We start from the raw sequence: 11397 nt of genomic DNA, 5'->3' as shown, positions 1-11397 counted from the left end.
ATAATAGATCTTGTATTTAACGCCCTCTGGTTATTACTGTGCGTGGTTACATTTTCATGTATCTACATATGTTTTTAAGAGGTTCTTAAAATTAACCTACACTGGAGTTAAACTTAAAAAAAAAAAAAAAAAAAAAAAAACGTTTATATGAAAATGTTAAGGATTTGAACAGACCACAGGGGTTAGAAGTTGTACATTTTAAAATAAAAAGTTGACTTTACTAATATGTCATTCTCTTCCACAAAATGGAAATATATTATCTTTTGTTGTTCCAAGAAGAGGTATTATTTATGTAAGGAAATCCAGGTGCCAGTAGGATTTTGCAAGCGAAAAAATTTCCGCTGCATGTTCTTCTTTTAATAGTTTTGTTTGAAAACTGTTTTTCTACTACAGGAATTCCCACCCTCATGGCAGCCATTACAATCCCATCATGCAGCAGCCAGCCTTGTTGGCTGGCCACGTCACTCTCCCATCCAACCAGACGCTCAATGTTGGAGTGGCACATGTTATGAGGCAACCGTCGTCCAATAATAACTCCTCTTCCAAAAAGAACAAACAGCACCAGAATTCTGCCAGGTGTGTGGCAATAACAATTACATTGGCTGACCGACACACCTGTGCATCACAGATTTGTTGTATTAGAAATGCTATAATGACATATAAAAAAAAACAAAAAAAAAACATGAAAGTGGCAAGCATTTGTGATTTTCTGTTACACTACACTTTTACTTGCCACACACAGGTACATCTCAATAGATTAGAATATTACAACTTCATTTATTCCGCTAGTTCCATTGAAAAAGGGATAAAGATTCACAACACAAAATGTGTAATATTTCATGATTTTATTTTAGTTCTATACTTTAGACGATTGAAGCTTACAGCTAAAATATAAAATGTTTACTGTTTTTCCGTGTGAAAATGAGTGCTGTGAAAAAGGTCATTAAAACAACAAGGCCAGTGGTGGTCGAAGACCTTTGCACATGACTGTAGTTACGATTAAAGCACGATGTCTCATGTTTTTGGTGCTCACTTCTACTTTTCTTTCGTTCTGCCCTGAAGGAACACTTCAGCCTATGAAGTGTCGTCCACTCAGGCAGTGCTTTCGCCGCAGCGCTCCAAGAGGGTGAAAGAGAACACGCCCCCGCGATGCGCCGTGCTCCACAGCAGCTCAGCCTCCATTTGCCCTCCCCCGCAGGGCTGCGGGGGAGGCGGTTGGGGGACTATTGCGGCCGAGCAAGCTTCCAGCACCACCCGCAGCCATCCACACCAGCAGCACGTCCCCAGACAGACCATCATCATCCCTGACACGCCCAGCCCTGCGGTCAGCATCATCACCATCAGCAGTGACACAGATGAGGAAGACAACCACAAACATAACAACGGGTCAGTTCTGTGTTTTAGAAGAAATTGAATAATTGTTATGATTAGGTTTTCTGTATTGCCGCCAGTACTGCTACCCAAAACTGTGTTCAGTTGCGTGTGTTGAGTGAAAGTGGCCATATTTGATTATAGTCATTACAAAATTCCCAAAGTATAGCATTCTCAAAGGAGAATCCAAACGAAGCTATTTCTCGCAACTGCAGTGTAAATTTGATTTGACTTTGAGAACACAACGCAGCTATTTTCTTTTATTGAGCCAACAATTGGGGTCCAGCCTGATCTCATTGGATTCATCTATTTTGATTTTATTCGTACATATCTGAATTTCTCAGTGACAAATTGGTGTTCTTGTATTCAAACTACCGTACTGTAGACATTGGGTACACTTGTTATTATCCACTACAAGGATAGTAATGTTCCCTTTTGATTGCCTGTCAGGGTGTTATTACATTAAGAAAATATGTATTCTTGTGGTTGTAGTTGTCTGTTCATATTCAGATGTGTTTCTAGTATCTCGCTGCCCTTAAGATGCTTAATAAAGTAACCACATTGTTCGAAACAGCTCTTAAAAAGATGCAGTGCAGTTCTACACCACTGCAATCCACATCCAAAATAATGTTAGGAATATTTCCCTGACCGCGTCAATCAAAATTGAGCATAATTATCTCTGTCAAGCCCAATGCTTGTTACATCTTTGATAATATTTTTTCTATTACGCATGTGAACTCTGCTGAGTACAAAAAATACCATACTTACTTGCTGTACAGGTATATCCTCCAGTATTTCATCTTACTTTCTTTATTCCGGAGTTGGACATCATTTGTAACCTAGCTGCCTGTCCCATTGTATTTTCTCCAGCTCATCTTTGAAGCAAAGGAAGAATGTGATCAGCTGTGTGACTGTCCACGATTCACCTGACATCGACTGTTCCAGCAACAACAGCCCTTACACTGTGGAATCTAGACGCGCCAATAACAACAGCGGCTTTGACACAAAGACTACCATCCTAGACAACTACAACAATGGCAACCCACGCACAATCATCATCCCCCCTCTCAAAACCCAGACCAGTGAGGTGGTGAATGAGTGTGAACGCTTGATGCCGGGTAACACATCAAGTCAGCCTTATGTTTCTCCAAAGAGTCGTAGGTTGCTATTCCCAATGACACAAGCTTTCACCTCCTTCTGTGCAGATACAATGAACCATCAGAATTCCGCTTACAAGTTCAAATCCTCCAATGCAGTGGTTTCGGGCAACACTCACATCCCAGGTGGTGTGACTGCATCGTACAGACAGCAGCGCTCAGGGCCGCACTCCCTCCAGCAGCAGCCTCTTAATCTCAGCCAGGTATAAAGACATATATAAAATGACACAGACACTTCTGTACGCTGTAAATGTCCACAAGTCGGAGATTTGAGCTGAAATGGTACAAATTGTACATGCAGTATATACACCGGTATAATCAATTGGAGGGTTGTTTACAATCATGCATTCAAGTAAGTTAATCAGGGTTTGGGCCCGACCCCTTTGTGCCTTACAAGGCCACTATGGTCAATTCTACGCTTACAATGTAGCCCTTAAGTTTACAAGAGAGCATGGTTGGGTTAGTTTGATGCGGGAGAAATACCTTTTGGGATACACAAGAACAGTGATTGTGAGCACGCCTTCCCGGTAACCGCTGACAGTCTGCCTTCAAATCGAGGTTTCACAATTTCATGTTCAGGGCTCAAAATGGGTTTTGGGACAGTATTTACTGGGTTGCAACTCTGAGTAAAGAGTCAAATTTAACCAAATTTACATCATTTTGGAAAGCCTGTTTGACATTATTGGACAAATTTAGCATTTAAACAAGGCACAGAGACAAAGTGTTCCCTTAAGAGTAGAAGCCATGATATCTGCAAAGGGAGGACCTACTTCACACGGGTGGGGTGTGGTCCCCCAAAATATGAATGACGCCAATGACGTAACCCGGATTTCAGGAACTATGGTCCATATTCTCCCAAGTGCTTAAAGCTCTTTTCACACTGCACATAACAAAGGGTTGAAAATTTTTCAATTTGGGCGCAAGGCCGACGACGTCAGACGGCGCATCCAATAGGAAAAATTGTGGCAGAGTGATTTCAGAGTGAAAAAAAGCAATATAATTCGGCAGTGTTATAGGTTACAGTGGTGGGGGGGGGGGGGGGGGGGGGGAGCATGGAAAAATTCGAAGAAGCCTCAAGTACAACTGGAGCGGTCTGCAAAGAGCTGTAGCTCACGGATGAGCCATAACTCACGGAGATGCTGCCGTGCCTTTACAATCGGGGGGGTGGCAGAGGTGACAAATCCATATTGCCGAACCGCAGCCTCCTTCACGTCCAGCAAAGGCGGAAAAGGCTGTGGCTACTTCCTGTTTGGTCGCTTAGCAACCAGTGGCAACTATTGCAAGCTTGAACCGGGCTGCCATCCTCTCTGTGCCCTACCCCACGGTGAACGCCGCACAAAACGAGTGCAGTGTGAAAGCCCCTTAGGTCAGAAAAGGCAAGCAGCTACACACTTTCCTTTTCTCCCATCCACTTAATCTTACATTTAAGCACCTTTATGCCAGACATCACCCCTAAAAATGAGAGCGTTCTCTGTCAGCTCTGGCTTTCTGCACATTCTCTCGTCGCCTTAAGCACTTTTCACCTAATGTGCTCCCCAGACTCTGTTAAGTCCAGCGCCCTGTCATATTGCAAACGTCATATTGCCCTTGAAGTTTGGATTCAGTTACAAAATACATCGCCACACATTGTGACTTCCAGAATGTTATTAAATGTATGTAGAGAGACTGAACATAAATGATTAGATTTAAGTGAACTAAGATGTGTCCAGCTATCGCACTAAAGGACTAACTGCTAACACAGAAGTAAAGTTGCAATTCCAGGAATTCCAGGCTATTAATGAATTCATCCATTTACTTCATCAAATATATCTGTCACTGCAAGATGTTATAGCTGAAATGGGCAAATATTTTAAGTGGAAAACGGGGGGGAAAAATGGAACCTTGTGTCATCTTTCACCCTCTCCTCCAGGCCCAGCAGCACATGGTAGCAGACCGAAATGGAGGTCATCGCCGCCAGCAAGCTTACATTACCCCCACCATCGCCACTCAGGCCCCATACTCCTTCCATCACAACAGCCCCTCTCACACGGGCAACGTGCATCCCCACTTGGCTGCCACGCATCTCTCCAGCCAGCCCCACCTCTACACCTACACAGCCCCCGCCACCTTGGGCTCCGGCGGCACAGTGGCTCACCTGGTGGCGTCACAGGGCTCGGCACACCACACAGTCCAGCACGGGAGCTATCCGCCAAGCATTGTCCACCAGGTTCCAGTCAGCATGGGACACCACGTACTGCCCTCACCGACACTGCACCACAGCCAGTACCAGGCCCAGTTTGCCCACCAGGCCTACATCAGCGCCTCGCCTGCTTCCACTGTCTACACTGGATACCCACTGAGCCCCACCAAGGTCAACCAGTACCCTTACCTCTAGAGAAGACACTGGAGAGGCTGACCTGGCACTGCTGCTTCCACACACCAACCACCCTTAGCCCCATCAACGCCCTCACTTGTGAACAGAGACAGAGGACTTTGCAATCCTCATCCAACTGCCCCATATGACTTGAAGGTATGATGGAGAAAAAAAACATCCGCCGTCGTTCTCTAAGGGAAACACAGGAGTTGGATTAGAGCATCGCATTTCAAGGTGATTTCTTTGGATTGTTTTTGTCTGAAAAGGGCCATCTTAGCTTTTGTTTGATTTGTTTTTGTTTTACCTTGATGAAAAGTCATGTCTCATTAGTGTTACACAACTTAACTGTGGGAAGGGACTGCTGAACAGGGGTTACAGACTGGAAGTTCGGAATCCCAAGATCATTTGGGAGAAGGTGAAATACGGAAACCTGCTGCTCTTCAAAGATACAAAAAAAAATATTGATGGCCTTGAACTGTCTTCATATTTCCACACTTTTGGTGTTGAGAGAAAAGAGAGGTGACTCCCTCCACTCCACCTCCACAAGCGGGAGGCTTCTGGAAATATAACCAACAGAAGACAACAAACTTTTCTAATGTATTTATAGGTATATTTCTTTTGTGTTTCTCAAAACTTCAGTTTTAGCTGTAGGCGTCTTAGCTGGGCCCCATTCATAGAATGTAGCAGTCTGCACCCATTAGTTTCTAGAACTTTCAAGAAACTTTCTTTCCAGATACCAATAGATTAATTTGTTCCTTATTTTGAACGTGATTGCACAAAGTGGTTATAATAACATAGGCATGTACAATTTGATTGTCTGTGTGTGTGTGTGTGTGTGTGTGTGTGTGTGTGTGTGCGTGCGTGCGTGCTACTGTCAGCCATGTGTGTAGTCCAACTCCTTTAGGTTTTGTTCCCTCGTAGTGCCTTACAGTTGTAACAAGACAGTTTACTCCACTTGGAAAGCCACGCAAGACAAAAAAGTTGTGTTGTCCTGCTTTGATAGGCTTGTGATGGGACACCGTAGCGCTCTTCCAGGTTTAGGGTTTGCTCCCATTGCTTCTGCGTGGTCCTTAAAGGCAGCGTAGATGACGATTCATGTCATCAGGTCGATGAAGCTGAGTCTCTTCTATCATGTGTGCATGAGATAACTTGTCAGGGGTACTGACCAAAGTCATGAATATTCATGATAATTCTTATTCCGGACTCGCTCTGGATTGAAATACAAATAACGTACGTGGTGTAGATGTATCAGCGTGAATTTAGGCGGTTGTTGTGCACTGTAATTAAAAAAAGAAGAAGAAAAAAACAACAAAAAAACATTTATACATTTATTTTATTTGCTAACCCTAACTGCTTGAATCTAACCCTGGCCAAATATTGCATAAAAGTGATTTTATTTCTTGTGGAATGAGTATCTTTTAGCTGGAAATGACACAAAAAAAGACTTTCATTACAAATATTTGCCATTCACATGTAATAACGCGAACAGTTCTGAGGAAAGATGTTTTGTACCATTCCATAGGATCTTGGTTTGTTCTTACATTATCTGGAACATTCTAATCAATGATCAATTTTGAACATTGGATATGCTTTGTGTTGTTGTTATTTTTATTATTGTTGTCAGCCAGGATACATTTGTACTTAATAATTAACAATTAGGAATCATTATCAGGGATATCAGTGATTATTTTTTTTTTTTAATGTTGTTTTTGTGTTTGCTTTTTTCATTAACATTGTTTTGTCATTATTTGTGTTATTTCCAGCCAAAAGACTCAGTGTGCCATCGTGGCAAAATATAGTCTGTCGTGTTTCTGTGCGGCAAGATGTCATTTTTCTGAAGTGCATCACTGCAAGGGATGAATACTCTGCTTCATTTTTTTGTATTTTCTACAAAATCTTTGTGAGAACACAGTGTCTGTGACACCTAAAATGTGCTTAATTATTTTAATTCAAACAAGACTATTGATAATGTTTCTTGTGTTTGCTGAATAGGTCGCAGTTAAGACACCAGAGGTCGCTCTGGGTTTTAAAGCTAGTCGGAGAGGGGCCTGACAGAAAGTGATTGTGCCATGGTTTTGGGGCGAGATTGTGCAGGGTGAGAGATACAGTCATCTCAGCTGCAGCCAAGATATGAAGTGTGGAAAGGTACGACAGAGACACAAGTGAAAGGTCGGGGGTCGCTGGTTGAAAAGCACTGGTTCTGTTTAGATAGAGAGTGAAGGCAACTCTATCTTTGGGACTCTACAATGATAACAAGTTGGCACTGAGCAGGTTGATAGTAACACTGAGGCCGAGTGGTTTTGGTAGGAGCACATTTGAAGCCACATGAATCCTTTTACTGCTGTCATTGTTACATTTTCCAGCAAGATTATAGGACAGTATTGCCACAAGGGTGGCATAGCCCTAGAAGGGCAAAGTTGAAACAAGCTCAGTTCAAAGCAGGAATGGGATAAACGCGTAGAGAATCAATAGGGCTGTCGCTTGTGTTTGCTGCTTTATTTAACTTTTATTTCTCATAGCTAACAATACATAGAGTACACAGTGACCACATGAGAACTATTGCTGGTTTAGTGGAAGCCTTCCCTTCTCCTTCATGCCATAGTACATTTGAAGTGATTGTTTTGTTGTTGTTTTTTTAACATGGCTGTACACGTTTGTTTTGATTAGAGATTGTTGCAATAATTCTTGTGGATGTTCTATCAGAATGTGTGTGTTTCCGTTTTATGTCACGCTAACTTCTGCTATATTTAGAATTCAGTGGATGTGTGATTAAAGTGTGTCGATGATCTAATAGGACCCGATATGGGATATTTGTATTTTGAGGGCCACTCTTGGTGTCACATGTAAACCATTGTTTTAAGAAACCTTTCTTTCATCTTGTACTTGTTTCCACAAAATTCTCCTCAGACTCCGTTGGTCCCAGTATGCAAGCAACGTTGCTGGTTACATCTTAACCATTTGTTAATGTATTACGGCATTCTCTGTTGATATTTGTCATAACATCAACTTAAGGCCATTTGGGCCGAAGCACACACGCAGAAGGGAGATTCATTGAAATTGTTATGAGACAGACTACTGAAACATTCCACAGCTTGTGGGAATGAAGCATTTGTATGCTAGACTGCTGTACCCCCCCGCAACCCCACCCAACTTCATTTCACTGTTAAAGACGTTTTGCTTCTCGCACCAAAGACATCACATTGGCCATGTGTAAGCACAGCCGCTGCAAGACACTGATTTCCTGTTGAAATGCTTTACAAGTGCTTTTATGGACATTTCAACTCCCCCACCCCCAAACAAATGCACATGTGCATAAAATGCGATAAACATTATAAGTTAATGTTGCCACTGTGGCAACATCATCAGTTGTAAGTTTTGTTCTTTGTTTTAATTTATTTAGCATTTTGGCCCCCCCCAAATATCTAAATTGAGTTACGAATCTAACCTTTCTCCAAAAGTGCTTATTTACTTTTTGTTGCAGAATTTTGTACAAATTTAAAAAGTATGTCTGCCATGGAGTACAATGGAGTAACTCAATTAATTAAAAAATAAATAAATAACCAACAATACCTTTAAAGGCATGAGCACGTGCACAACATGAATGTGATATATGTCACATTTGACATCCGAAATAGCTTTGGATATTTATGTCCATTTTGCAATAATGATACACAATTTGTGAGATGTGTAAAATGTCCCTATCCTTGTGATTAGAGGTTCTATATTTTCTCAAATTCTATAGCCAGCTAAGACATTGTGGGAAATAGCTTAGTGTATGATGCTGTTGTCTGTCATTTTGTTTCACATAACCAATGTTTTGTGTTTTACTTAAAAAAAAAAAAATATTTTAAAAAAGTTGGGTGTCAGAAAAGTGAGCATCGACGTAGATTGAGTGACCTTATGATTACCAAAATGTACTTAAGTGGGGTGCAAATGTTTTGTGTTGTTAAAGTGAGCATAGTCCTGTTTTTGTTTTTTTTTTTTTTTCGTACTGCCTTCAAAATAACCAACAATACCTCCAAAGCTTTTAAGTGTCATTTAAATTAGAGAAACTTGTATAGAAGGCAGTATTTCACTCTTTTAACATTGACTTACTCCCATTAAGTGTGTCAAAAAGTGCTTATGTAAAGGTTTGGGGAATCACTGAGAAACATTCCAGTGGGTATGGCATATCTAACACAATTTACATGATCATTTAAATTGGGAAAAGTGGGAAATCCTGCAATTTTAAATGTTTCTTTTTTTTAAGAACTAGAATGTTGTTTTATTTTTTTTATTTCTATTAATGAGGTCTGCTTTTTGGCCCATTTGGTTTATCATTAATGATGTGTGTCATGTGATCACAGTAATTACCAAAACAAATACAAATCAGTTTCCATGCAAGTATTGTATTCCCATTTAAATACTGTCCATGCAAACCTTTGTCAGAATAGACCTCTTATTTGTTTTCGAGTATGTTGTGTGGATTGGTAGTAATCTGCAAAAAAAAAAAAAAAAAAAGATGATAGCTGTCATGTTTAAAAATAAAAGCACCAAAGCTAAATTTTCTGTGAAATTTTCCCAATTATGCCCCAAAAATATCCAACTGGAGGTAAATTTATTGTTATTTGAGAAAAATGATACAAATTCCAAGAGCTGTTTCATACAATTCCTAATAAGCGAGTCAAACAACAATACTGCAATCATATTTGTTGATTTTCTGAAAGCATTAGACTCCTTTTTGTCCAATATTCTAAATAATTATGTTTCCAAGCTCATGTGTGCTGCAGCGTCTCTTGTTGTCTTTTTTTTAATGGAATTTTCTTTTTTTTTTTTATTTCTCAATTCGGATACGACGTCATTATTTTTCCTTATCATTATTATTATCTGTTGATGTAGTGTTCTGTGTACGCCCTGTTCTCTTGCCTGTTCTAATTGTGTTATTAGGATGGATACTTTACTGGCTTTATAGACTGTTTAAATGAATGCAATGACAGTTCGAAGGCTTACCGGTAATTAAAACACCCTAACCATTTGCTACTAAGCGCTTGTGTTACTATTATGACATCGTGTGCTTCTCTTAATCATTTTCGTTGTAGAAAAATGGAGTGAATTTCTATTTGGCTATGGGAAACTAATTATATCGTCATGAATTGACTGGATCATGCTCGACAATAAGCAGCTTGGTCAGATAGAAGTCTTTAACTCTTTGAATTGTTCTCTTTACTAACAGTAGGGTAAAAGGGGGGCACGCAATCTGGTAAACTATGTTATAGCTTGTTATTCACTGTTACTTTTGATCATTTTTTCGGTCTCCGAGGTGAATCGAGTTATTAATGACAATTTGTATGCTCACATATGCATATTGTATATGTGTAGAAATGTAATCACACTTTGTCTTGGATTTACAATAAACTGTTAAGTCACATGAGTTCGTTGCCTGTGCCCTACGTACCGTATGTTGCTGGGTTTGATAGCTGGCACACCGGCAAGGGTCTGTGCGCGCGGGTCGTGCCCCTCGGCACGGGCCCGCGTCCCGCTCGGCTGGATGAGACCGGATAGCTCCGTCCTCATTGGGCCCGCACGGCAAATCTCTTATGTGTGCTAATGTTGATTCAACAGCACGTCTCCCAAGACGCGCATCTTTGGGATCGTGTTACTTAGTATGGATCCACTCGAATTACTTTGAACAAGTGTTTTCCAACCTTCACTGAGCCAAAGGACCCAGAATCTCACAGCACACCACCAAACAAAAATGTCACCAAAAGTATGATGCTCTTGTCTCAATTTACTCGCAATTTTACTTCATCGGTATCAAATCCGGGCCTGTTTAACTGAACACAAAGCAGGAAGCCATGATTTATTCTGTTGTTTGAATGACAACAGTTGGATACACAGGTTTATTGTACAGTCAGCCATCTAATTGAAGAGCATTTTATTGTTCTTACTGTCACTATATGGCCGTGGCATCGATAGATAAAAAATACTCTATATTGGTAATTAATAAATAACTGCATAAACCTAAAGTTCCCCATTTTTCTTCAAAGGTAATTGTTACTGACACGCTACGCATACCTGCTATACATCAACATTATGGAAATAAGAATTTTTCTTTCAACAAGATGGTGCACTGCCACACTACCGCAGAGACGTGCGAGCTTATCTGGATGACAATTTGCGAGGATGAAGAGGTGCAGTCAAGTTCCCCGCACACGCTCCTCATTTAACAACACCTGCGGACTTTGACCTATGGGGGACCCTAAAGGTATGTTTCGTATCGCAGGAAACCGACGACATTGGTAGACCCTTGGACAAGAAATTGAAAATGATTGTGCAGCAATCCCATTGGGCACTTTGACCAATGTTACCCAAGCAGTAGTTCGCCATACACATACACTTTGACCGCCTCTTACAATTTTAGAGGCCAAAGGTAACCCGTATTAATCTCGTGATAGCTGAATAAATTTGGTATTCAAATATTTATACAAGTTTTCCTTTTCCTGATGTGAATGTGTGTGTGTGTGTGTGTGTATCTAT

General features: G+C 40.8%; 1 protein-coding gene across 4 annotated transcripts in view; it reads left to right on the top strand.

Moving 5' to 3' along the window:
* Positions 1-10288, top strand: part of hipk2 (homeodomain interacting protein kinase 2) — a 75886-nt gene extending 65598 nt beyond the window's left edge. For all 4 annotated transcript variants that reach the window (XM_061772791.1, XM_061772790.1, XM_061772789.1 and 1 more), the window contains exons 11-15: positions 394-576; positions 1063-1386; positions 2242-2489; positions 2577-2731; positions 4438-10288. In XM_061772791.1, the coding sequence (XP_061628775.1) occupies positions 394-576; positions 1063-1386; positions 2242-2489; positions 2577-2731; positions 4438-4902 (1375 nt within the window). In that variant the 3' untranslated portion in view covers positions 4903-10288. The remainder of the gene's footprint in view (positions 1-393; positions 577-1062; positions 1387-2241; positions 2490-2576; positions 2732-4437) is intronic.
* The last annotated feature ends 1109 nt before the right edge of the window (positions 10289-11397 follow it).

Source organism: Phyllopteryx taeniolatus, chromosome 5 (genome assembly GCF_024500385.1).
Source record: "Phyllopteryx taeniolatus isolate TA_2022b chromosome 5, UOR_Ptae_1.2, whole genome shotgun sequence".
Lineage (NCBI taxonomy): Eukaryota > Metazoa > Chordata > Actinopteri > Syngnathiformes > Syngnathidae > Phyllopteryx > Phyllopteryx taeniolatus.
The sequence above is the reverse complement of the archived record's forward strand: the minus strand, read 5'-3'. Positions and strand labels throughout refer to the sequence as shown.